The sequence below is a fragment of the Cyclospora cayetanensis genome, unplaced genomic scaffold (genome assembly GCF_002999335.1).
Source record: "Cyclospora cayetanensis isolate NF1_C8 unplaced genomic scaffold, CcayRef3 CcayRef3_contig_4, whole genome shotgun sequence".
Taxonomy (NCBI): domain Eukaryota; phylum Apicomplexa; class Conoidasida; order Eucoccidiorida; family Eimeriidae; genus Cyclospora; species Cyclospora cayetanensis.
Window position 1 is genome coordinate 209,748 of NW_020312369.1, and position 27,370 is coordinate 237,117.

The following is a 27,370-nucleotide window of genomic DNA, read 5'->3' on the forward strand; positions in this document are numbered from 1 at the left end:
AGGCTGGGGGCACACACACCCTACCCCTTTGCAGCGGTGTGCGCCCGGAGCAGAGGCCTTCAATTCAAGCAGGCAGCATGCAGCAGCTACGGTGCCTCCAGAAGGCGTCCTAAGGGGCCCCCGGGGGGCCCCTGCGGTGATGGAGGCGCACTCGCTCGTGGCCTCTCTATGGGGCCCTGGTGTGCGGCTGGCGGCAGAGAGAGGGGGCAGGGTGCATGCAAGCGAGGTGGAGGTCAGCACGTTGCTCGTAGGTTCTCTCGTCTTTGGGGAGCATCAACCCTCGGTCCTTAGAGCCCTCCGGTTGTCAAAGGGCAGAAACGCGGATCTGATGGAGCTGGGAGGGAGGCGGTGAACAAAGAGAGATGCGCGCTCGCCAGGAGGTGTACTTATTACGCTTCAGGAGGCTGCAAGAGAGGCAACTCGTGTGAGGTGGCTCACTGCAGCACTGATTATCGTCTCTTTCACCATGCTTCTGCCGCTCTCTTCGCGTTTTCGCGGTTCGTGTTGAGGCACCCCCGGCCCTTAATTGCCGCATAACGAGCTGCTCTTCTGCAGAGAAGGAAGAAGCAGCAGGAATCAGCAGGAGACTCTCTGCAGCAAGCAGAAGACAGCAGGAGGCGGTGCCACACGGCGCCGGACAGAGGATGGGGACTCGCAGCCGCAGCCCCCTCGTCAAGGCGACGAAACCACGAGGTGTAAACTTGCAGCTTTGATACTACACAGTGTTTTGGCTATTCGCAGTATCAAGTTTTTGCTATTTTGAGTGGTGCGATGTGTCAGGCAGGAGAGATGGGCGAGCGCGGTACCGTGGAGTACACAACTCCGCAGCGAGATACAGGCACCTTTTTTCGCTCCTGCTGCTTGCGCAGATCTCTCCGCTTATGAGCCTAAAAAGAATCTTGTCCTCTTCTCTTCTTTCGTGTAGGCATAGTGGAGGCGGCGGATGCCCCGGGACGCAGCTTTCGAAGAGGCGCATCGTTAGCCGTCGTGGCGCCATGGCAACAGGCACAAGCAGTTCCTCAGTTATGAACTGGCACAGAGCATGGCTCCACTTCAAATAAACAACCACATAATTCTGCGTCCTGTTCTCGGGGTCCTTCCGCAGGGGCTTGCAGCTTGTTGGGTTTAGCAACGTGCATAGGATTTAGGGATTCGTCAGGTCATTTTGCAGTGATCTGGAGAACGCCCGCACATTTCTTGCTACACCAGCAATAGGTGAACAAAAACTGCTTTCAAAACAACCCGTGGCCTTTGGCTGTCCGTATAAACTATTTGTGCTATGAATCAGGAGTGTCACGATGCTTCAAGAATCAACATTGCGCCTGTATGTTACATGTTGCCATGTGCAACTGGGTGAGAATGAAAGCTCAAAGTCATATCAATGCAATAAGCAACGCTCATCCACCCTAGCAACGCCTTTTCATTCTTTCATCAGGCTAAAGCCCTGAGGGGTGTGACGCTCCACCTGAATACTCTGTAGGGATACACCTAACTCTGGACCTAGTACAACTCGGTAGATGAGCGCTTCCCAAATTGAACTCCCCCCTGCCATCGCCCTTTGAGGCTTCAGCACGAGGGGAGTGGGACAGCTATGTTGCGATTAACTGCACACTCTAAGCACTCCCTGCGTTCAAGACTGGTAGCACATCGAATCTGAAGTACGCGCACATTGCATTTTGCCTTCTTGCATCGAGATAACACTTGATTGCAATGAACAAGAGATAGGACTAGACAAGGCAATTAGCCAATTCATAATAATATCCTAGTTTAATGTGACTCGTAGAAAGTGACTACGTGTTGTCTTGCCCGCTACACGGGATGCTGGTGGCACGGGAGCGAACACTTTCGAAATAGCACTTGCAAGCTTTCTATCGCTTTTTGCATTTTATTGAAGCTGCTGTGGAGGCCGTAGTTGAGACACTGTACACTGCCATTTTCCATGTTTTGCTTTGCCAATGCCTTTAAAATTTTTGCATTGCTTGTGTAGCTGTGAAAGGTAGGATCATCGTTCTCTGTACATCTGATTCGTCAGCCCCGACGTTCGTGATAATTCTTCGTATAACTCCACCTGCGAGCATTAGTTTAAGTTAATAATGTACTGGCTTGCTATGACGGTTAGTCTGTGAAAGAGGTATCGGTTGAGCCCCTCCAAACCGTAAAACGCGAAATAAAAGGCTTTCCTAAGGACGTATGGAAGGCCTTCTTTTGAATTTATCAGTGAAAATCACGCGATACGTCTTTCTTCGCATTCTAGATAGCATTCGGCGAGCGCTAGTACTGCAAAAGCTTAGGTTGAAGCTGAGTGCGTGCTTCTATATCATCTGTGTTGTCTTGCTCGTGCTTCGGCTCCAATATCGACCGCTTTCCATCACTGCACATCGATTTAGCTATCTGATGAAAAGAGCGCCTTTGTGGTGCGCAATGCAAGGAGAGGCACGGAAGCAAGAGCGTGTATGTGTAGCTCTCAAGGATTTACGTAGGACGGGCTCTATGGAATTCAAATTCCCATCATTCAGCTGCACAAAGTTCTCTGATTCTGTATTTGAATAAGACTAATAAGCCAACTCAGAATAGTAAGGTGGGAGAAGAAACTATGTTCCGCAACAAAGCTTTAAAAATGTTTCTGTGTTTCTGCGTTTGTCCCTTCGACGCGAAACGGGGGCGGATGTACCACCTTAAAAGATTATCACTTGATTTTGATGTTTAGTTTACTCTAGCTTCGGGGTTGTGCAGCAGTCTGCAAACCTGACGGCTTCGTGCCTATTTCTCGTCTCATGGTGGTGCTCGCGCTGGAGAGTCATCTCTTCCATTTTTCTCGTCAGCTCATTTTCTGCACTGGGCGTCTCTCTTGGACATAGCACTGGTCGATGGTATCCACACTCATGACCGCAACATACAGCAGCTTCACCTTGCTGTCCCTTTGTTTGTTCGCTCTCAATTCCCATTTCAGCTTCCCGCTCTCCTTGAGCATGAGGGGCAGCGCAGCAGCGGCCGCGCAATTGCTCTGCCATGGCTGATGCAGAAGAACCACAGAGAAATAGAGTAAGACACAAAACTCGGGGCATACAATCACAAACAGAGCGACAAGCAAGGAGAATTGTTAGTATTGCTGGGCCTCCTCATCCCCGTTCCTCCTAATATGTTCCCTACTTCTTTAAAGTTAAAACGGCATTCGACCTTACAGTAGCCTATAACAAAAAATACGCCGCTCTATCCATACCTGGTGTCAAAGGCCACTCCGGCTCCCTTGCTGCTGCTGCCTCTGCCAGCCTTATCTGTGCCTCTTCCATTCTCCTCTCTTCTCCTTCTATGCACTTCTTCCGGGCCAAAACTTCTTCTTCCCGCCGGTTCCTGCAAACAACGTTAGCAGCGATTCGGTTGAAAACAAGCAGAACCTTACCAACGTTAGTCAACGTATCGGTTCAAGAGAATACTCCAAAATGATGCTACCAGTGCATCTGCCTTCTTCGAAGATTTTTGCGTATCGGCCACTACAGCCGCCAACTGTTTGACTGAAACCGTCTTTCTCAGTAAAGAGCTTTAATCGTAATCTGAAGATGTTACTCGCTGCACCTGTAATCATATCGATAACTAGATGTCCAGTCCTGTGGTCCTGTCTCATCTATTGCGAGAATTGTTGAAGATGCAATTTTAATCTTCTCATGTTTCCAGTTGCCTTTGGAGTAGGCTGTAGTGTATTCACTAGCCCATGGACCGAATGGACCATGAGCAGGACGATCGTCAGCTGCAGTGTACAGGTCAAGTTGCTTCTTTGCGGCGGGATTCAGGCGGTCTTCGAACCTAACGCCCCATGCGGAATGCGACCAAATATCACTCTATGCCATAAGCCGTACATGGATGAGCAGGAAGGCTTAGTGATGCTACTGCAGAACATTTCTGGGGTACGCTTCTAGTGAAGACATGACAAGCAGTTCAGCAGTCCATTTTTAAAATGGCATATGCATAGCGTACCAGTTGTCAATTAGACACATTGGGTTAAACGTCCTGCGGCCTCCTCTGAGAGAATTGCTGCCATGTAGAGATAGAGGATGGGGGATCTTTCCTCCAATACAATTCATCTTATCTCTCTTTGTATCGAGCCCACGAGGTTCGAATGCGGAGAGCCCTGTGGGCTTTGAAGACTCCACCGACCGAGCCATGTTGGGAGGAGGCACCTGAAACAGAATGTAAGAGGCGTCACTCTTCTTCTCCTTTTTTCCCTACGAATCCGATACCACTTCCCCCTCTATCCATCCCTCACTGCAACCAGTGCAACATTATGGTCGCCCTTCTGTCCCTGGATGTGCCCTTGCTCCTTCCCGCCTGAGCACTGGCTTTTTTGTATCTAATGACACAGCTGCCCCATCCTCCCCGTGCTTTACTCAGTCTCTTCGTTGTGTAGCTGATAGAAGCGCAACCTCCGCCGAAGGTACTTCTCCAGCAAAGAAAAATCCAGTGGGCTGCCTCACTTGGGTCGTCGACGTTGGAGCAGTGCCAGCTCAATGAGGTGGAGAAATCCAGGGGGCTTAAGCGATCCCAATAAGCCCTGAAAGCTCTTATTCAGAAAATAGTGGAGTGTTACGCCCCGGTCGAAGAGTTTTCACAGGCTGCAATGTGTATGAGCTAGCGATTTACTGAAAAAAAAATTGTCCTTCCTGCCGCTCTAAGGGCCACACACCACACACTCCGTGCAATTATTTGGAGACAAAATATTTTCTTCTTGGAGGATGGAGCCCCTAATGGCCGATCATCCAGCTTTAGCGGCGAATGCAGCAGCAGCAACAGAAGAGCACGAAAACGGCACGTTTTTACTACCTTTTAGATGAAGCTGAGTTCTTTGCACCGTCAATAAATTTATGTTGAATCGTATTTCGAGATATGTTCGAAGTTGAAGGACGAAGAGAAGAAGAAGGTAACATAACGCACGGACCAGCAGCAGTCCAGTGGGCCGCCTGTTCGTTCCCAGCAACAAGGAGCGAGCCCCATCGAGAGACACTTTCATATACAAGGAATGAGCAAACTTTGGACTAAAAATAAAAACGTAGCTCAATCAGCAGGTGAAAAGCCCGTGCACAGGTCTACAGATCGAAGTGCCCAAAGTATACCGCGAATGGATGCACTACAATCCAGTGCCACCACGATCTTATTTTGCTTGTATTTTATGCATTAAGCTCCCTTTACCTCTATGTAAGCCAAATTTTAAGTAAAATGACTGATCGGTGCAGTGTCTGTCCTTCGGATTTAAGCGTACAAAACAGACACATCGACAATTCTAGCTCGCACTGTGCCTTTTAGGGAAACGCAGCGTGGAAAGGCTAGATGCACCTTCACCTCTCTCCTACGTTAAGGACAGGTCTAAAGATTCGTTATCTTAACAAAGACGAAGCAAATCCACTTCTGCTGAAGCAAACGCTTCATTCAATCGATTTGGAAGCTGAAGCAAACACCGGAAAGAAATATGCACACGCGGATCCAAATGCGAATTTTACCACACTCTTATAAGTTCTTCTTCTTTCAGCCTCATACTTTGAATGAGAACAATGATAATGCAGCTTGGGAAAATACACACAGCAGGAAGCCATGATGCCTGTAGCCCTCGCGTTCTGCCTATTCACCAATTATTTTATGTCCACTTACCTAGCTGCATGTTTGAAAGACCTCAAATTACCTGTCAGCATAGGCGAAAAGGTTTTGATTGGCTGTAACGCTCACTCTAAGGGATTTGTAACGCACCTTACTCTGAACTGCACCTGAATTCAATTCAAAGTCAACGACTACTCACTTATAAACCTTCTTTTGCGTGCTGCTCTCAACCCACAGAGTTACCCGCACAGGGGGGAGGAGCCAGGTACTTCACTTGTATCTACACCCTTTGATCATTCAGAGAAATCACAGCTAGCTGAAAATAGCGCCCAGCATACATTGTATATTCTTGTATCGTGCCAACGGTACGTTTCAATAAATATCTCTTAGTAACAGGCATTTCAATTAGGCAACTCTTCACTGCCTCATAATTGAATGTTACTAGCGTAGAGAAAGACGAATTTGCGTGTTGTAGCCCGCTGGCTACATTTCCTTTCCTGGTCAGAAACACGTCATCCTGTTTTGCACCTGTATTTCGAGACCAACAACATGCAGGACATATGAAGGGTTCCTGCTCTATCGGCACTCCCCATGTAGGTAAAAACAGTGGAAACAGTGCAAATGAGGGAAGCAAAGTTTGCATCAACCGGTGCAGAGAACCTGAAGGGACGAAAGACACGCTCTGGCTGTCTACGAAGGGGGGCCCAACCAAGACGGCAGCGGCGGCGCAACGCGCCTTTGTAGTAGCGTTAAAATGCGTGATCCGCCTGCTCCGAAAAGACAAAAGGCAAGTAGCGTGCTTTGAAGGGTCAGAATCATACTAGTTTAGCGATGTGTCTTCGCCTCAGGCAATGAGGCATGCGAATACAGCTGACGCATGGAATTATAGTCGACTATACAACCCCAAAGTAGCACCTCCCAGTAATTACTGGGTTTTTTCAAGCAGTATTCACAGGCGAAGGTAGTTAGTTAAAGCAGAACATGCTGTAGGAAAGACTATTACCATGAGAGGCAAGGAATCCTATTTATGGCGACCAGCATTGTGAACGAAAAAGTGCCACAGAGTCTTCCGCAGGCCACGAAGCCCTCAAATACTCCTCCACCGACCGCTGAGGCTCACGCTCTCCACTCCATTTTACCAAAAACTCCCGTTTACTTTTGCTGTCCTCAACGCTCAGTATTCCGAGAGTCCAGCTCGTTTACGGCTCTCTCTCGATGCCTTGCACAGGTCACTTTGCTGCACGACGAAGTCCTTGAGTAATTTGTGGGTTTTTGAAGGATCTTTGGAAGCCAATATTGGTAGCTTTGTGGATCTTCCAACTTCTGGGGAAATCTGCAGCTAATGTATAGGCTTGCTAGGAACTAGATCATTCACTTAGACTGTTGAGCTGAGAATCATCTGCATGGCCCTCCACAGGCCTCTTTTAGGCCTTCCTAAGTATCACATGGGTTGGCCCTAACGCGCCACCTCTAGTGCAAAGCCAGCATGATGCTGAGAGTATGATTCCGCTTTCTAGCAACTCTTCTCTACGATTACATCAATATCCCTCCTAACCTGAGCCATTGTATCCGAATTTCGTCCATAAGAGAGTATTCCCCAGTGCACCTGCAAGCCGGCCTCAAGGTTCTCTGGGGCGTACATGTATTCACTGGGCAGTATCGGCAATGCAGCCTTATGGCTTGCTATTGCATGCAGGCAGTGAGCATCCCCAAGAGTCACCCAGCAGGACGAATCTATCTAGGTACGCGAAATAGACTGGAAAATGGCAAAGCTTGTGCTTTCGCTCCAAAAACCACCCTCATGGGAGGCGGAACAGGCTCGTAGTCCCCCAACAAATTGATAGGGCATGAACGAGACCTGCTTGGTGAGAGTCGCAAAGGGTCCTAGCAATCTAGTCCCTAGTTTTTCAGTTTGTTCACCATCGGTTGAAAATCTGTTAAAGCCTACCAATCCACCAGAAGCATACTTCTATGCTTGAAGCACACGGCCAACCGTTGCTGATCATAATTCCGTGCTTGTCTCTCCTTAGCTTTGCGCATGGAAATGGGTGCAACCGCCTATTCCCTATAGCCTTACCCCATTAGCGGTGGCTGCTGACCTCGGACTACGAGGTTCAGGTCCACATTAAAGAGTACTTGCTTAGCTTTAACCAGCGATGCGGGAGCGCAACCGATAGATCAGTGCTGTTGAATCCTAAACCCATCAAGCAAAAAGGCGGAAAATAGCGCCTAGCAACTAGAATATTTGTTAGCATGGAGTCGTAGATACTAAGAACTTGTGCTGCTGCGTTTGCATTGTGTATGAATTTGCCTCAGGGTGCTTCGCAGTGCTCCCTTACAGTAAATATGCAGGCGATCATAAAGGCATGCCAGGACATAATAACGAATTTCGGATCCCTATCCGTAATGATACTCCTTAAGAATCTGTGAAGCTTTCAGGTATGATTTACGAATACTTCAACAAACTTTCAAAAGTTTTAAGAGCTGGAGCGAGGGGTAAAATGGACACATTTGTGGGTTCTCTCCACGACCACGTAGATGCTACCCTTACCCTTGACATCCGGCAGTTCAACGACTAAGTCAGTGGTCAGATTAGTTCGAATAAGTTCAGAAGCCGAAAGGACGTGCAGAAGATTGAGCATAGAAAAAATGCGCAGATAAGTAGGAAACAATCTAAGCATGAGAGGGCACACTCCTGTCCAGCGCGATGCATACCAGTTTACCAGAAGGTCTGTGAGAAAACTCAAGAACTCTAGTGTGAATTTCATCGCGGCCCAAAAAACAGGATCATGTGCACTGTGCGAAACAGCACTGTGGACTGAACGTCGGAATGTACAAGCGACGGAGTCTTCGCTTCGCGTTACACCAAAACAGGCCATCCCAAACGGGGTGGTGCTTCACCCTTTTGCCATTCTACATTTTTGGCACAAGTAGCGGATGCATGGGTGCCAAAGCAAATACTCACGCCACCCGCCTGCGCCGCTTAGAATTCCTAGTGTGAAGGAAGGGGACAGTGAGAGGTAAGCGTAGCTGAACCTTTTAAGCATCCCGAGCATTCACAGCAGCTTGCCCATGGCATCTTGTTTACATGCACACGTTGCGTCTTCGAGTACAGAACTAGCAGCTCTGTGCAAAAAGCAAGTCATGCTAGCAGGCAGACCACCTCTTCACTACTTTCCTAATTATCATACAAATATAATTGGTGTAGTGCAAAGTGTGGAATCGTAGCTCAGCCCGGTTTACTCAAGAAGTGGAAAACGGCTTCGTGATCTCACTAACCTCTGATCGCTTAGGAGAAAATCTATTTACTTAAAGTGAAACTGGGCTCTATCTTTTACGCACACCTGACCTGTGTGATTCTTTGAGGCTCACGCCACTTGCTCCTCATATTTGTGCCTCCTGCTGCCGTGAGGTTTAGTGTAAACACGGCTGTGGTGCATGGCGATAGTTTTGGGAGTAAAGAGTGTAATTAGCCTACTCTGCATTCTTGAGTGCCTGCTGCTGCCTTTTTATTTGCCGGCCTGAGCAGAGAACGAACAGGGAAAAAAGAAACTTCTCCCCCTCTACTAGGTATACTTGCGTGCTACTAAGTAAACACTGATGCAGGGGGCAAGATGCGCACATATAGACGAATGAAGATAAGGGCAAAAGCGCAGGGTCAAAACAAAACAGTAAACATGTGAAAGGATGAAGGCATGACACTATCTTGGTTGGCACGGCAAAAAGAGCTGGAGGAGCTGCCGTTAGTGATGTTGCAAGTTCACCAGAAACTAACTATATATATTCAGTTTTGGGGATTAAATATCATATGCTTCTAAATTATAGCTCGTTTGCATGGAGATTAGGGATTAGGGTTTGGGGTTTGTGCATGCTGGTGCCTGGTTAATCGCCACTGTGATGCTGAATCCATGAGCACACGAAAGAGCTGGGAAAGAGGGATTTTTGTATCGCCTTCTTCTTTCCTTTTGGCTTATCCTCCTCATTTCCTTCCTCTTTGCATTGAATTGCTCGTTAAATAGAATCATAGGGCAAACAGCAGTTCTCCATACTATCCCTCAAGCAAATCCGGAGGTGTACATAATGCACCTCATGTGTAGCGGCTCTGACAAACCGCGAGTTCGCCCTCTTCTCTTCGTCAGAGAATTTATTCTTCTTCGTTAGCAACTCGCATTGAATACCCCAGGCACCCAGAGACACGGTAGACGACACCGGCACCAACCAAGCTCCCATTCATCTCTTTGCAGACAGACCGCGAAAACGTCAATGCCCAATAATGCAGTAAACCGCACACCCTTCGTCAGCGACTGCATCCTCCGGGCCGTTCCCGTCATTAGCAATTGTTTCTGTAGGACGACCGAAGGACGACTTACTACTCTTGGAGGCCCCTAAGACTGCCTTCCTGCCCCTCTCTACCCACCCCAGAGGCTCTGATCCTAGAGTGCTTTCCTGCGAGAACCTCGCCAAGGAGCTAGCCACAACAAAAGGCCGCTGAAACATCGTACGACTGGCCCCGCCGATGCCACGAGGATCAGCCACCCCCTTCTGTCCGGAAGCTAGCCGCTTGCAGCCTTCCCCCCTACCTGCCTGAAGCCCTTGCTGCAGCAGAATCAGGAACCCGAACAGCGGGGAGAGCACCAGTGGCAACGGGAGCTGCACCTAAGCTTGAATCGTGCTGCTTTCCTATGGAGGTTGGCGAATGACGCAGTGGCCTCTGCTCGTCTATTTCAGCAGCCAAAGCTGACTTGTCGGCACCAATACATAAAACCATTTCCGCTTCCTCTTCTCCCCTCGCCGTCGCCTCTCTTATTCTCTGCCTTATATCTTATGGCTCGCGACTAAAGGCTGGACGCTTGCCTGCTCAGTTTGTGCTTTGTCATCGAGTATCGGGTAGTGAAAACAGTTACTCTGCTAGAAAGCCCTCTCATCGGGGCTTTCTTGGGACCTGTCTTTCGCACGCGCCCTCTCTATTGAGATATTAGTGCGCTTGTGTCTTAGTGAGGCGTAGGGAGCAGTTCGAGAGCCGCCTACACCCAAAGAGCAGTCTGTTCTGATTCACGCCACTTCCCTCCCCGAGTGTATTCGTGTGTCTCCTCTTTCGCAAGGGCCCCCTTTTGCGCACTTGGGGGCCTCTCTTTAGGATTCTTCGCTGCCGTTTATGGGGGGCGAGGCAGCGGCATTGGGGGCCCCCAACGTTCGTTCTGCCCTGCGGAGCGCCATGCGGGGCCTCAGCTACGTTGGAGCAGAGACGCTCTCTGATGAGGAGGCAGAGCGAATGTGGCTGCATCTCAAGGAAGCATTTGGGCAGATCTTCAATCACAATGCAGCCTCTCTCTCATTTGAAGAGCTTTACCGGTAGGCGAACGTGCCGCGCATGCACGCACCCCTGAAACAGCTACGTCCGTTCCCGCACCCGTGCAAATTCAAGACTTGCCACTTTGGAGTGTATGATGACGCTCCGAAGGAGTCGCTGACCTTGAACCATGATCGTTTTCTCGAACTGCGCGATATGCGGAATTCTGTAGAGCGCAGTTCATGGCGCCTGTTAAGCAAAAGGGTATTTTGCATGCCCTACTCTCTAGTCCTGTGTGTGCGGCCTGTTATCACATGACATGTTGAACTGCCCCATCCGCAGGTCAAACGCAGGAACTTGAATATCGGGGGTAGAATGCATGCAGCAAGTACAAGGAGGCACACGAGTTGTGTGTGGCTGTGCTGTTTGGTGTTCTTTGATCCCAGTTATGCGTATAGCCTGGTTCTGCACAAGCGCGGCCAGAAGTTGTACGAGGAGACGTATTGCTGCGTTCGGGATGAGCTGCAGTCTGTTGCTGCGGCCGTCCGAGAGGAACGGGCTCCTCTCATCTTCTTGGAGAAACTTGTGAAGAGCTTTAATGACCATGCCGTGAACATGCGCCTCACGAGCGACGTTCTCATGTATCTTGATAAGTAAGCCGCGCATGCGCGTGCCCTTGCACGTCTCTCGAAGGCACTGATTTTCGCGTGATCCTTCAAAACTGTAAAAGGACACGAACGGAAAGAAGACAGACCCAAGTGTATCCAATAAATAATACTGTGTAGCTCGGAAGGGAATACTTCTGCCTTGTCCGTCCCAGCAAGGCCACAGGCGTCTTTCTCTGCACGCATTATTTGTGCTGACTGACTGCTCCTAATGCGCGGTAGCTGAACTTCCGTTAGGAATGCAGTGCTACATCCCGCTTTCTTCCTATATTCTCTCCTCCGTGGAGCCTCTCACGCCAGTGTTTTTCCCTAAAACTTCCGCCGCGGTCTCTGTGTCGGCCACTTGCACGTCTGGGCATGCCTGCCTTCTCCGCAAGAGGGAACCCTAACTGCTCCTGCGTGCTTGACACCCCACGTTCGTCTTTACGATTTTTGCGCGTCAGGAATTTTGTTCCTAGCCAAGATTTAAGTCCCGTTTACCCTATGGGGCTCAAGCTGTTCTGCGAAGTAGTGCTGCGAGATCCAGTCATTGGACAGAGATGCCGGTCACTCCTCCTCAGTCTCATCTCCGCCGAAAGAAGTGTGAGGCAAACGGCAGCAAGATAGAGGGAAATCAGAGGGGGGAAACTGGCACAGGTGGCTCTCTGGTGTTGCACCTTGACGACCATGTCTGCGAATGCTGCTCGTTGCCGAGGGCACTTGTTTGTGTGCGTTGCGTGCGTTTATGTGTGTGTATATGTGTATATGTATGTATATGTGTATATGTATGTATATGTGTGAATGAATCTATATATATGTGTATATGTATATGTATGTGTGTGTATATGTATGTGTATATGTGTGTGTATGTGTATGCATGTGTATCTGTGAATGAATTCATATACAAATATATGTATATATTTGTATATGAATTTGTGTGTGTATGCCAGGGAGAGACAGTCGATTTGCAGCCCGTGCGCCTCGCAGTTGGAATGTTCACTTCTCTCTCTTCTTTTCTCGAGGAAGCTATTTATCAAGAAGAGTTTGAAAAGCCGTTTTTGCAAGATACGAAGGAATACTACACCCGCGAGGCCGAGGAGCTGGCGCGAAACTCGTCGGTCACGGAGTTTCTCAAGAAGGTGGGGAAACAGCAAGGCGGATTGAGCAGACAAAGAATCTGCACCAGTAATAAAGGGCTTAGAAACTCAGCACAAGAGCGTTTCCATCATCAAGGAAGCTGCCCAGAGGCATGTGGTCGCATGACGCGAAACCACAGCACAACTGTTGTGGCGGGATGAGCGTGTTTCGGGGTATGCGACTATGCAGGCACAAGCTCGCATGACGCAGGAGTCCTTTCTAGTCGCTTCTCATTTAAGCGAAGAGACGGCGATCCCGCTTTCTCAATTGCTCTTCAGCGTTTGGATTGCAGCCCATTATAAGGCCTTGGCCAACGACCCGCACACAGGAGCTCCCTTCCTCATGAGAAATAACAAGCTGGAAGAACTTCATCGAATGTACTGTCTGTTCGCTAGAGTGCCCGGTGCCTTAGAGGAGCTCAAAGACACCATGAAGAAAACTCTGGAAGAATACGGTAAATCGACTCCCAGGGCGAGCCAGAATTCAGAAAAACAATCCCCAAGACCCCCCATAACCCCCTGCGGGAAGCACTCCGTATGTGTGGTGTTGGAGAGGGTAAAGTGGCTTGCGACTCGTTTAGGAAGCGACTTCTGATGCTCCTTCCCGTGAAAAATGCTATCGCTATCACAGCGAATAGAAGCAGAAAACAAGGGAGCCGCGACAGTTCCCGAACACCATTCATGAAGCAGCAACGTGTCTTTGCACACGCAGGTATCCCGCATGTATGTACCGTTCTGATGAGCCTTCATTTCTTTCCTATTCCGATTCGTTGATGGACTGCTTAGGGTATGCTATTCTGAGAGATCCTGAGAAGGCAAAGGAGGCGGTTTCCTTTGTCTCTTCCTTCTTGAGCTTAAAACACAAATTCAGCAAGCTTGTTCGGGAAGCATTCTGTGATAATCAGGAGATGCACGCTGCAATGAAGACAGTAAGCTTGTGGTATATTAAAAGGCTCTCTCCATGGTGTATCGGGAGTTTGCCTGCAGCGGGGGCGTTTTTGCATTCGCTATACACTCGTGGGCTAATTTCCCAGATGCTTCTACTCTCCTTCATCTTTAGGCCGTCGACACTACATGGCCTTTCACTTTCCCAGCACCTTTTTGTAGCACTGTCGTCATCATCTTTTTGTGGTTCGGCTTCGTCCTTTATTTACCACGTTATGTTTTGCTTCTTGATGCAATGACAAGCCCCTTCTTTTTTGCGTAGCAGTGTCTCTTCTTATCAGTTCCTTGCGCTCTTCTCCGCCTCTGAATGAGTTTTCCTGGCTCATCTTTGTGCTTTTTGTACTGCATTTCAGTCTTTTGAGGGCTTTCTGGGCTCCGATACGCGTTATGCCTCCTTCTTAGCCGCCTACTTGGATGAATTCTTCCGCAAAGGGGCGAGGACGGCGAATGAAGCAGAGACAGAGGAGATTCTGGAGAGCCTTCTCTCGCTTTTCCGGTATCTGAAGGACAAAGACATCTTTGAAGCGTACTATAAGCAAGTAAGCCGCGGCTAGCGAAAAAAAACGTGGGGTCAAACCCACAATTTAGGGGCTGGCGTAAAGATCAGAGGAACTGCTAAAGCGAGGGGCAGCGAAAGAGGAGCGCAGCTGCATTGGATGGAGCGAGTCGAAAGAAAGACGGAAAGCATCCTCATCATTTCCACAGCGAACAATGCACATCTTTCTCTTTTCTCGCTTTTTCTGGTACACACAGTCATGTAGGTCTTTCTGGTGTATGGATGCCTCTTTCCATGCATCTGGCTTCAGCTTCTTTCACGGCGCTTATTACAGCACCGAAGTGCAAGCATCGAGGCCGAAAAGCTTTTTGTTGCGAAGCTTAGAGCTGAGTGCGGTGAGCTGGGGTCAAGAGCCGTCATGAGCGTTCGCGCTCCGTGACTGCCCTTTGTGGCTGCCTTTCGGAATTTTTACCGAAATCTCTACGCACAAGTATCTCTGCGGTGGGCAGCCGTCCTTGCTCGAAGGCCTCTGCTGCGTCTTTGAATCTGAGTGATTTTCCAGAGCCTGTTTCCTTCGCCTGGCAGGGCTGGCTGCTTTCATGTCTCTTGATCGTTGCGTTTCTTCATGGCTTGTGGTACACAGGGCAGCAGTACACCGCCAAGCTGGAGAGTATGTTTAGGGATTTGCTGGCCGCGGGGAAGCTAATGGAAGACTTTAGTCGCTTTAGGCTGCAGCTCTCCGAAGGGTCAGCAAAATCGGAGAGGTGTTTGGGAGTTCAGGCAGTGGTCACTGGGGTGTATACGCAGAAGAACGTGCGCGCGTTCCGTCGGGGGGCTGTGCATTTTCGTGGTTAGAAGCCTTTGTGACTTGAGTAGCATGGCATGCAAGCCGAGCTGGCGAGACAGCTACAACAAAATACGGAAGCAGACACGTAGAGGGGTGGAGGAGCAGATACCACAGGCCCCATCTTCTTGAGAGAGAGAGAGAAAGAGCACAGAGAGACAGATATACAGCACAGAGATATGTATATATATATATATAGCACAGAGAGAGACAGAGCACACAGAGAGAGAGCCAGTTGCTCGGGCAGTTTCAGGAGATCCTTTGGGGGTGTCGTGGGTTGCTTCTTTGACTGAGGGTGTTATCAATTGAAGCCTTCGTGCTGCGCATCGCCGTGAATGGGTATCTCGCTTGTGGCAGCAGCTGCCTGTTCTGTGAGTGTGTGTGTGTGTGTGTGTGTGTTTTGTTGCTGCTGACGCAGGAGCGTCCATGAGCAAGAGCTGCCTCCCTCTGGGAGCTGCGGGAGTACAGCGGGCTTGCCATGTGCTGCTACGGCATCTTCTGGAATGTGGGGAGAGAGGGAAGAAGGCCACGCTGGCGGATCTCCAAGCTCTGGAGATGCTCCCTGGAGTCGCGATTGCTCCGAATGCGCTGGAAGGAATGCAACTTCCGCAGCGGAGGAGCAGACGGGAGGAGGACGTGGAGGGGAGAGCACCCTAAGGGCTGCCTCGCATGGCTTGCGAGTTGGAACTGCTGCATCAGCTACTCCTGAGTTTGAGTGCACGGTGTTGACGCATGCGACTTGGCTGGGGGGAGGAGAATGTCTCGCCGATTTATCGCTTCTGCCGCCGTCCCTGCGCTGGTCAGTCGATGCTTTCACGACCTTCTACCTCTCAAAGCACTCTGGGAGGGTCTTAAAATTCGCACTGGAGGAGGTACGTTGAAAGCGAAGCATGCATGCATGCATGCATGCGATTCTGAGTGATCGCGAACGCTTCTTCTCGACGGGAATCGATTTCGCGCTGATGACTTGCTGCTCTCTTCCCCGCCCGTCTCTGCCGCCTCTCTGCTGCGTGCTCTTTGCCATTCGACCCTTGTTGTAGTCTGTCTAGAGGCCTCTCGACGCATGCGTGGAGGAGGAGAAGAAGACGCCATGTGTCTTTTTTCTGGCTTGCGCTTAGGGGCGAGCGCTCGTGCGAGGGACGTTCGTGACGAGCCGCCACGACTTGGACTGTTCAACTCTGCAGATGTGCATTCTGTGCCTTTTCAACGAGTCCACCTCCCTCTCTGTCGGCCTCCTTATCTCCCGCCTTCGAGAAAAGGCTGGATCGCATGTGGCGGAAGCTGAGTTGCGACGGCAGCTCACTTCTCTCTGCACGCCTAAATGCAGGTATGATGAACAGGGAGGGGGAAAAGGGGGCAAACGAGGATTTGACAAGGCTTTCGCTGCATCGTTGCCGTGAAGTTTTCCTCTTTTTTCTTCCCCCTCCTCCGTGTGATGCTGCCCGAATCTCTCACCGCTCCCGCCACGTGCGCCTGCCTTTTACTGCGGCAGGCAGGCAGACACAGCAGTGCCTCGCAGAATGCAGGAGGCTTTCCTTCTCTCTCCTGTGCTTGCTCGTGGGGTTCAGGCTGCTAAGGAAGCGCACGCCTGAAGGCACAAGCACTTCGCGAGAGTTGCATGATGGCGATATTTTGGAGGTAACAAAGCGAACTGGGGGTGATCTTTAGAGGGGTTGCGACTGGGCTGAGGAAGTTTCCCAATTTTCGCCACGCTGTACTGCCGGCACGGCCTCTCTTCAATGCACACCTCACCTGCCTTAGCAGCGTATTACTCAATGCTTTGCCCTCGTTGGGCGAGCTGCTGCTGCTCTCAAGGCGTGGGGGAAGGGGCGAGGGGAGGTCGGTCTGTGGAGGAGCCATGTGCGCGAAGGCTTCTCTTTTTTTCGTGCACGTTAAATATCCCACTGAATGACATGCGACTTACGGGCCCTTCCTTCATCTGTAGTTCGCACCCCTCCTTTTCCGCATCCTCACTCTGTGCACATCGCATGCATGTTCTCAGGTTAACGCGGAATTCAGCATGCGCCTCTTTAGAATCAAGGTGCCCCTCGTCACCCTCGCCAGCATGGGCGCCTCAGAGCCGCTTCTGGAGCCGCAGGCAGGAGCAGATGTGCCAGCCAGCATTGAACAAGACAGAAATCATTTGTAAAATCCCCTCACCAGAGAACGCTTCCCCTTCCCCCTTGTCTTCTCTACACCACACACGTTTTGGTGTTGTCAATTGAAACGCTCGGCTGTGATGAAGCCAGAAACTTGGGGTCTGATGGCGTCCTCATGGGATTGCCTAAAGAACAAGAAGCTACGCTAGGGGGGCAGCTCAGAGGCAGAATTCCTTAGGCAGCTCTCACACGTCGAAGGGGATGCGTGCGATGGCGTTCGACGAGGAAGCACCCAATAATCGGGGGAGGGGGGGAGGGGAGGGGAGGGGAGGGGGCAGGTGCTTTGAAGAGGCTTCCAGGGTGTGGAGGTTCTTTGCGCCTACGGTTTTTACGCGCGGCTGATGTTGTCAAATGCTACTGCGCGTCGTGTCATGCTGTTCTCTTACAGAGTGGAAGCCGCCATCGTGCGCGTGATGAAGAGCAGGCAGCAGATCCGCCACAACGACTTGCTTGAAGAAGTCACTCAACTTCTATCGCCTCGGTTCATCCCCTCGGCTTCTCTGATCAAGCAGAGGATTGAGGTGCTGATAGAACGCGAATATATTCAGCGAGGACCGGAAGATATGTAAGAAATGGATGGGGGAGAGATCTCGAAGGCGTGCGGGGGAAGGGTGGGCTGCGCGTTAGAAGGGGGTAGCAGCGTGGAATAAAATGCAGTGTACAGTGATGCAGAGCACTGCCTGTTGTTTCATGGTAGTACTATCCTGTTTAAAATATATACTTCGTCAATGGCATCGAATGATCTTATGTTTCCCTTGTTTTGTAATTTAGTTTCTTGATTTTTGTGTGTTTTTTCACACCCGCATTGTGTGGGTGTGTGTGTGTCTACTTGGTTGCAATTCAGTAGGCAGCGCAGATCTTAGGGGTGTCGCCTGTGTGCTCTGCCCGTTCAATTCTATATTTGCGGGGAGATTAGCTGCACTATACTGGCTAGAAGATTATAAGAACTCCCCGGGAAGCGGCTTTTTTTTTCACGCTTGCGCTTGCTTGCCATAGCAGATTACTCTTCTGCATGCTGTGTGAACGTCTTGCACCTAATGAGCAGCAGACAAAGCAGATGGTCCAACACAACGCCTCCACCCTTCTCTAATTCTGGTGCGTGTTCTGGCTTCAGGCGGAAGTACTCTTATGTTGCGTAGTCTTAGCATATAGCAACTATTTTTGGCTGCCAAGGCAGAGAACGAACAAGTACTCCCATTTTCTCGTGACAGCAATTTGTTGCTGCAGCTGCTGCCGTTACAGTTGGTGTGGCTGCAGCTGCTGTTGCTAGAAGAGGGCAAACTTCAGCTTTGACTCTCTGTGGGGTTCAAGCCCCCTGCGTTTTCATCCATGGAGACACAGCGTCGGTCTCTCCCTTTTCCTCCCAATGCATAAATCTGTGTGATATAATTCATCTGAAGAGGGCATTATACTACGTGAACACGTACATTTGAGAGTAGGCCTAGTTGCAGCAGAACGCACGATGCTTTAATTCGTTTGCCTGTGGAGAACCGCCTTTTCAGTGTTTGGCTGTGGCACTTCTGTTTTCATATTTTGCAGGACTCAATGACACATGCTGAGGCATAATTCTAATGGCGCAATACTGCTTTTCTCATCCTTACCGTTCATCTAGCTCTCCACACCTGCCTTTTTGTTAGTCTTTTAGTGCATCTGGTTGGTGCTTCATTCTGAGCTACTTGTCATGAAGATGCATTGAGCAAAAGGATGCGGTCACGTGGAGATCGCAAGGGAGTCCATCTTAAGACCAGGGTGCGATTTACGCTTTACGTTTTCACCCGCTACACATTACATTAAACTAGTGATGGGCTGACGAGTTGGTCTGCCTGCTGGCAGAGCCTTGTTGCACAGAACTGCTTGTTCGGTACAAGAACACGGAATGTCGTGTGCATGTGCGCACAATGCCATGTGCAAGTTGATATTAATGCTTGTAGTGCTTAATGCGTAGGGCTAAGCGCACTCTAGCTGCCCTCTCCCCTCATGCTGGAAACTCTGAGCGGTGCAGGCAGGGGATGACGGGAGTTATAGGACTCTCACCGGTTTAAGTAATGTTTATATTGAGCTTGGAGCTGCAGGGCCTGTTGTGGCGTGATGCGAAGTGAAGACTCCGTTGCTTGTACATCTCGACTTCCAATCCGCAAAGGTGTTTCGCGCAGTGCACATGACCACGATTTTTCGGGCCAGTCATGCCCATTAGCTTGTTCACATATTTTCTGCGCGCTTCTAAGTTCAATTTTCTCTGCACAGCCATCCGGCTTTGAAGTATCTGGACTTATCTGACCACTGACTTTATCGTTGAATTGCCGGATTTCAAGGGTCAGGATAGCATGTACATCATGGGAGAAAAATCAACAAATATGCCCATTTCATCCCCTGCACCAGCTCTATCAAGCTTTAAAATTTTGCCCAAGTATTCTTAGATCCTATCTGGGAGCGACACAGAAATTTAAGGAGGATCATTACGGATAGGGATCCGGAACCTCTTAGGTGCTCTGAAATCCTTCTTGACCCGCCTGCACATTTATCGTAATATGATCATTTTGAACAAAAAAATGGTAGGTTGATAGAAAAGGCGAGCTCAAAAGCACGGCTTTTTAGTAAGAGTCTATATTGAAAAACAGTAATTGCTTGGCATGATTTTCCCCCCTTTGCTGAGTGAGTTTATAGTGTGACTGCACACTGGTCTACCGGTTGCTCTCCCGCGTCGCTGGTCGACGCAAAGGCGACCTTCTTTGATGTGGGCGTGAACTTTGTGATTCGCCGTCAACAGCCACCACTATCGGGGTAAGGCTACAAATAATAGGCGGTTGCACGCAATTCCATGCTCAAAGCTAAGGAGAGACAAGCACGGAATTAGAATCAGTGGCGGTTGGTCGTGCGTTTCGAGCCTAGAGATTCGCTGCTGGTGCATTGGCGGGCTTTAAAAGATGTGCAACGGAAGGCGAACAGACAGAAAACATTGCGACCCGTGCCTAGACCATTTTCAAGAGAGCCGTGAAGGAGCTGGATTCTCGGACCACTGAGCGTTAAGGGGATAGGAGACGGGAGTTCCTAGTGGAACGGGGTGGAGAGTGTCAGCCTCAGTGGTCAGCGAGGGAGCAGTTGAGAGCTGCGTTGCCTGCGGGAGACTTCGTGGCACTCTTCTGTTCACAATGCTAGTTGCCATCGACAGGATTCATTGCCGCTTATGATAATAGTCTTTTTCTACAGCATGTTTTCCTTGAACTAGCTACCTTCATCTGTGAGTATTGCTTGGAAACACCCGGTAATTAATATCAAGGCGACTCTACACTAGGAGTTTTTGACGCAGACACACTCTCAGGTAGGATGGACCTACATTCTTTATAATGTCTTTCTTGAGGCTTTACGATTGACTATTACTCCATACGTCAGCGGAATTCTCATGCAGCAATGGCACTACGATGCACAAAGGCACTTCTGAGCTTGTGTACATCTAGATTCACTTAAAACATTAAGCTTGTTTTCTCCTTTCTCTAGCAGCAGACTCACGCATTTTAACGCTACGACAAAATTGATTCTATGTGCCGCCGCGGTCGTGTTGGTAGGATATCCCGTTTGTTGAAAGCTAGTGTGTGTATTTCGTCCCTTCAATTTCTCTGCACTGGTTGACGCACCCTTTGTTTTTCTCACTTGCACTGTTTTCCTTGTTATCCGCATGGAGAGCGCGGATAGGACAGGGACTTTTAATATTTACTGCATGCAGTTTTTTTCGAAGCATAGGTACGCAGCACAAAGGAGATTATTTGAAATACGAAAGGAAGATGTAACGGGCGAAGCTACAGTCCAACACTTCGTATACCACATATATTCTTAATTTGGGTTTGATAAAGAATTTCCTGTTGAAATATTTCACGTACTGCACAGTACTTTTCGCTCAATACAAGAAGATGCAATCTTGTGTGCTTGTGCACTGGATGCAATGTGTAATTTGTTGTGATTTTTCGGGATGCATCTACGGTGTAGCTATTAGGACCCTAGCTGCCCGCCCCTTCCATGCTGGGTACTATATGAACGAGTGCGGGAAGGGGTGAAGGTTTTTTAGATAAGCACTCAGCAATTTCGTATCAAAATTTCTTTCTGGAGTTGTCTTCCTATGGAGTCCTCAAATGAAGGCTTACACGCAACCGTGAAGTGGCACTACTGCAATGTAGAACTACTACCTCCCCATAGACGATGCTGCTCCGCCCTTTTCCCTTCTCCCTTAATACATACCCCTGTCATTGCTTTCTGTATGTCATCTGGGGAGGGTCAGTTTGAGTGCCCGTAAGTAGTGCAGCCCTCGGCCTCAGGCTTCCGTAGAAATATCCTTATAGACCCTAACTGGATGCAAAATCCAATTAAACGCTTTTTTTCAAAACCATCCAAGAGAGCTGCGCTATTTTCCTGTCCTCGCTTATAAGGCTTGCCCCATGATCGAAGGGGGACAGCTACGGTGCACGTTGCTGCGCCCTCCGAATACTCGGAGCACTCACAGCCACTGGCAAGTAGCAATCTGTAACTCACAGGCGCACACGATGCATCTCGTAATAAGCTAGCGCTACTCTGAAGTCCATAAGGTATACGAATTGGAAAATCAAATAGTGTACGCTTCGATAATTCGTAATTTGACGTAGCTCATTTGGTAGAAAGTGCCACTCAGTGTAGCCTAGCCCACTGAAAGCGCGGTCTACGGAGGTTACAGATCAATGCCACTAGCTGAGCGCTGCCTGTGCACCTAGGTGATTCAGCTAGCTCAATGTGCTGCGCAGATGTTTTAGCCCTGCGCTGTACGCAAAGAGCTGGGTGATGCTGCCGCCGTTACTGCTCCTCGATATATGACTCTGTATTTCAGTTGTTTGGCAGATTCCCTCAGCACAGTGTGGAGCAAGAGCAGCCCATATTCCGCCGTTCAACAATGAGTGACCCATGGCAGCTTTCTGAGTGCCTCACAATAGAGTCTGGAGGAAAGCACAAAAGAAAAAGCAGCCAAGTGCTCGACACCACTGAGTCTGTAAATCCATCACACTGCAAATATGAGTTGACAAAGAATGAGCACGCCCCTTGCAAGCAATGAGAGGAGTTTCAAATGTCATCTGTAGTAGGGGGCAGCTTCCCCAGGCCTCAAGCAAGGCGCCGAGGATGCCTTTTTGCATGCACCGGCAGAGCGGTGGGGAGTCTTCTATCACTGATGCAGTTTGTGGGTCTTTCTGTTTCATTTCAAATCTGGTTTTGGACGTCTGTGGAGAGAGGGATGCAGGGCCATACACACAAGGCAGAAGCGCAGCTCCGCCGCGGTACCGAGAATCCGGAGCTTGGATGATGCAATTCTTGATTTGTCCCTTCTCTGCGACCCTTCCCCCTTCCACTCATTTTTTTTGATCTAGCAGTGAGGCGCTTGATGCCGCCGACGGGGCGTTGAAGCGTTCAAACTTGAACGCCAATCCCGTAGGTCTGGCTTGCTGGTTGCAACGACAAGGTTAGGACAGCTACCGAGGCAGGCTGCCAGAGCAAAAGACGAAATCCTTTGGTGAGAGCCATTTCTCCTGGTGCGTTCTTTTTATATAGGCGGTGCTTTTCTCTCCGCTCGCAGGCGGAAATTACTCTACCTGACCCGCTGGATCGCTCTGGCGCTTACCGCAGGAATGGGGGTCGAGTCAACCTCCTCCAATGAATGTCTGCATGAAGCAGCGTTGAATGCTGCAGAAGCGTCGGAAGCAGCAACAGTAGCACCAGAAGAGCGTGCAGCCTCCCCTTCCTCCAAAACGCCTTCGACTGCTGGAGTCGCTTTGCACATAGAGCATTCCACATCAGAGAAGGCGGACAGCAGCTGTACGGTAGCAGCCACCACTAAGCGAGAATTTGATAAAGCAAGCGAGGCAGCGTCTAGCGCTACGAATTGCATCGCGACGTGCAGTTCTGAGGGCGAAGCGGGAAAACGTAAGACCAAGTTTCAACTTTGCATACACCCTGCTGAGGATCTAATGTTTCTCTACCTCATTGGCTGCTGTCTGTTTTCTATCGTAATCGCTTCTTGCGTGCAGCTCAATGGCGTCTGAGCTGCCGCCTGCGTCCGCTATGCCCTCTTTCTTAGCATGACGGCACAGAAACTCCTGCTTCTTCTGCTATTGGGGCCTTTCGTTTCCGATCACGGTTCTTAGGAGAGTGTTGTTTGCTGGATCGCTTTCGTGTTTTGACTTTGTACCTTCGCGTAGCTCGTGTGCGGCAACTGATTAGTGACCAGCCTTATCATGGCCGGTGTGAGCAGTTCTTCTTCTCTGGAGTGTGCGGTGTCTGCGATGATGGATGGGTCGATCCATCTGCAGCAGTGCTATCGCCTCTTCTTGTTGGTGCTCTTGCTGATGAGTCCAAATTGGTGTTTCTCGTTGGTTTATGCGCAGAGGCGGACGCTCCCTTGGACGGAAAGGGCGACGGGACGGAAGGAGGAGCATCAGGTTGTGCAACTGCCGCTGACACCTGCCTAGACACCTTGGCGCAGCCGTCTTTTTCTCCTCCAAAGCAGAGGCGGCGTAGAGGCCCCCGCATCCCAGCCGTTGCTACGCGGTCTCTGCCGAACCGAGACAGCCGAATTGCTGCAGATCTTCAGAATAAATTCGTAGTCGAATGCGAACGGTTGGGGTGGCGCACACAGAGTTCGCGAAGCAACAACACCAGCACCAGCGGTAGCAAGAGCAACAGCAGCGGAGACGTGGCGGAGAAACGCAGAAAGGACAAGCAATCTGCCTCTGCATTCGGTTCATCCGCGACCTCGAGTTCCTCTGCCCGCCAGCCGAAGAAGGAGCTCAGCAAAAGGGGGGGAAGGCCTCCTCGTGATCGGCGAAAGGGCAGAGTGGTGGATTCTGCACCCTCCCGGAGCAGATCTGGCCTCTCGTGCAGTGGCGCTCCCCGAGGAAGGCCTCGGGGGAGTGCGAAAGCTTCGAGGACGAACAAAAAAGCCGAGGATGGGAAGAGTTCGCTGAAAGCGTCAAATCCTAGACCTCCACCTCCTACCCAGAGCAGGCGTCCTCGACGGCATGCGGCGGATAGGGCAGCTGCTGCCATTGTCGCCGCAGCCGCGCCAATGCATGATGGCTTTCTGGTGCTAGACATCCCGGCAAAGAGGCTGCGTCAGCAGCAGCAGCCACTCGCAGGCAAGAAGCAGCAGAGGCGCACGACAAAGTGGAGAGGAGACGAGGACGCAAAGGGCGAAGATGCTACCACCATACAAAAGCGGGAGGGAGGGGAATGTCTGGAAGAAATGCGTAACGAGCCGAAAGAGGGAAATCCAGAAGCTGGGCTCCATGCTTTCAAGGAAGAAGTGGATTTGACTGGCGCCGAGTGCAGAGATGAAATTGCAAACGAGCGGCGGGAAGCTCAGGATCCGATGCAAACCGAGTTGGAGTCAAAGGCCGAAAGTACCGCTGAAGAGCTAAGACTCCTGGAGAAGGCTTTGGAAGAGGAGGAGTTTGACAGGCGAAGAGTCGAACCATATGAGCTCGAGGTGCGAATAGAGCTTGGAAGTCCGTAAAGCCGGCAAGGCGACATCGAGAAAGTTGACATAGGGTAGAGTTGAACGGAGGAGAGGCAGAGACAGCGGCGCCGTGCATTAACGCTACTTTAATATATATGTATATATATATATATATATATGTATTCAAGTAAACCGTCCAAGAGCCCCTCTGATGATCCATTTCGCAAGGTTTTTGCTACCTGCAAGGTGTGTGGCACTCCCGAATATTCATGCATGTTAGAGAATCTAGTTTTCGTTTGCAGTAAATTTTTTTAGCAAGCATACTTTATGGGGAGGCGGGAGATCCAAGTTCGTCGGCGGCTGTGGTATCCTCAGAAAAGACTGCTGACCTTGGCTCTCCGCCATGTATGATGCCCGGTCCTTTGACCATTTATGGTTCCTTTTATCATGCGTATTAACGTATTTGTGTGGTGGGGTCTCCAGAAGCATGCAAGGGGAAAGCGAGCGAACAGCGCTGAAGAAGGCATATTTGGATTTTTGTCTGTACCTCTGTTGGAATATGAGCGACTCGTCTGCAGCCGTAGCTTGCACCTGCGTGTTACCAGAGGGATCCCCTGCTCCCAGATGGAGCTCTTTTTCCATGCGTGGCGCGCCCCTTATTCCCCAGAGGGGCATCTGCTGTTTCATTCTACTGTAATATTTGAAGGAAAGATTTTGTCTGTGTGTGTGGCCCTTCTGAGGGATGGATTGAGGGCCTTGACAAGCCTCTTGCGCTGGCCGCTTCTTAGACAAGGGCGATAAGCTAGCCGGTGAGCCAAACACGAAACAACAGACGGCGTGGCGCCAAGGAAGCGGAGGATGGAGGCAGGAAAGTCTTGATAAGTGTGCACGCATGGACTTTGAATAACAGCAGACAAAGGGACTGCGCACCCGCTGGACTGAAAAGATAGCCAACGCGAGGGTCTACGATTTTGCCCCCCACGGCGTTGATGTGCATTCATTTGCTTGACTATTTGCTTAACTTCTTTAAAGTTGTTTGCGCTATTTTTTTGGAGTACAATCTAGGAAGAACAAGAGGAAAGGCACGTTCTTCCCTGTGCAAGCCTTGGCTGATTTGCGAAGCGGGGAGTAAACATCAGCACAATGACTTAGCCGTGCGACAGGAATACTACCTGACTGTTCAGATATACTGGTGCAGCAGGGGATGCATGCGCTTTTGATTCGATAGGCGAAAGACGTTTCTAAGGAACGAGCAACCTTTTGCTAGCCACTTCTGGCCAGTCAGCTAGCCGCTCCTACAGGTAGCCTCGATTGCTGTGCAGCTGGCCAGCGGACCGAGCATTGCGGAGCCGCAGTGCATGTTTCCTGAACTTCCAGCCTACCTAATTTTGCGTTGTGTGCAGAAGGTGCAGTGCTTGAAAACGCCCGCTCCAGAACTCCGGAGATTACCCCGGCGAAATCTCGACTCGTACATGCAAGGAATCCCCCTCGAGCTTCAGGTCTTCAATTTTGCAGAAAGAGTTTGCTGCCTGCAGCGACAGTGCACGATACAAACGACCAACATACATGGGATTTAGTTGGGGGAAGCTTCGTGAGAAGTAGTCGTACACCGATGCACTGCGCGGACCCCTTAGCAGGTATCTGGGCAGCACACGTGCTTCCACCATTCCCCTGTATTGAAACGTCGGGACCAATAAAAAAAAACAATCGTGCTTAGCTTCCGCTACCCTTTTTGCCACGGGTCACTCGTTTGCGCCGGCTTTTGTAGGGAACCCTCATTGGAGGGGACAGGCAGTGCACAAGACAGAGGCAAATGAGCGGGACGAAAAAGTGCCATTTATATCTCCTCAAATGAATATGGATTGGCAGAGACACACTCACACGCCCCACCTGGAAGTATTCTGGGCTGCGAAACTTGAACGGACCCTGGCTGACACCTCCGACCGTCAGCGTTATAGGAAACACCAGCGCCCTCCAGATTTCAAGCTGCTCCAAATGAATCGAAATGTGGCTGAAAATGTCATGAGAACAGCGGCAGAAAAGCCAAGAGACTTGGCGAGACGGAAAGGCACTTAAACAGATAAACGCACCGCAGGCAAGACCACCCAAGACGCCGCGCTCGCCGCTAGATAAGAAGCAGCAGCCTCTCGTGTGCTAATCTATGTACAAGTAGCATCAAGCTTCTACAGCAGGAAACGACTGCATTTGCTGACGAAAGACTAAAAATAGCTCCTGTATATGCTTGCATGCAGGCGCGCGTACTCGGGCTTTGAGGAGGGGTTGCCAGCAGGAAAAAGCTTCAGGCGAAAGTCTCGAATGCCACCCAAAGAGAACCGGCTTGTGACGAGGGCTGGAGATGCTGCAGACCTGTCTCTCCATAGCATTTTCTGCAATATAGACGAGGAAAAGAACCAGAGAGGCGGACAAGCTCAGCAATGCTGCTACAGGCTTCACCGCGCAACGTGCCCAAAAGAGGATCTGCTGCTTCAGCAGGCACGAAAGATGCACGTAAGATGGTCCAGATAAGCACGAGTGGACAGAACAACCGATGTAAAGCACTGTAACGCTCTCTGCTCACAAGAATTCATACAAATAACGCTTCATAGAGAGGTGGCATATTGATTTCTGACTGCCTCTTTTTCTTTGTCATGTGCGGGTACGTTTGAACGAGCCCCGCTCTTCTTGCATTACCCTCCTAAAGTCTCTGATTGTCCACGAAACAGAATACTCTCCGACAAACACCGAATCCAGGGGGGTAGCATCCTCCACCACACGCCTCTTGTAGCTGCTCGCAAGTCGTAAAGACGA

General features: G+C 50.1%; 3 protein-coding genes across 3 annotated transcripts; 2 read left to right on the top strand and 1 right to left on the bottom strand.

Moving 5' to 3' along the window:
* Window positions 1–2,708: 2,708 nt before the first annotated feature.
* LOC34618452 lies at window positions 2,709–10,351 on the bottom strand. The gene is made up of 6 exons (XM_022731781.2): window positions 10,164–10,351; window positions 9,062–9,169; window positions 3,973–4,086; window positions 3,574–3,801; window positions 3,221–3,351; window positions 2,709–3,013 (listed from the first exon to the last, which is right to left on the bottom strand). The coding sequence occupies exons 1-6, from the start codon at window positions 10,349–10,351 to the stop codon at window positions 2,709–2,711; spliced, it is 1,074 nt and encodes a 357-aa protein (XP_022591625.2).
* Window positions 10,352–10,798: 447 nt separating this feature from the next.
* Window positions 10,799–18,236, top strand: LOC34618450 (cullin-3A). Its single transcript, XM_026334297.1, has 16 exons — window positions 10,799–10,935; window positions 11,320–11,526; window positions 11,982–12,120; window positions 12,468–12,656; window positions 12,844–13,108; window positions 13,440–13,582; window positions 13,952–14,137; window positions 14,405–14,489; window positions 14,738–14,874; window positions 14,971–15,026; window positions 15,357–15,810; window positions 16,057–16,265; window positions 16,507–16,576; window positions 16,941–17,083; window positions 17,486–17,662; window positions 18,212–18,236. Exons 1-16 carry the CDS (start codon window positions 10,799–10,801, stop codon window positions 18,234–18,236), a joined length of 2,622 nt encoding a protein of 873 aa, XP_026190082.1.
* Window positions 18,237–22,736: 4,500 nt separating this feature from the next.
* On the top strand, window positions 22,737–26,638 carry LOC34618449. The gene is made up of 5 exons (XM_026334298.1): window positions 22,737–22,808; window positions 22,911–23,031; window positions 23,493–24,611; window positions 25,969–26,271; window positions 26,331–26,638. Exons 1-5 carry the CDS (start codon window positions 22,737–22,739, stop codon window positions 26,636–26,638), a joined length of 1,923 nt encoding a protein of 640 aa, XP_026190083.1.
* Window positions 26,639–27,370: the final 732 nt, after the last annotated feature.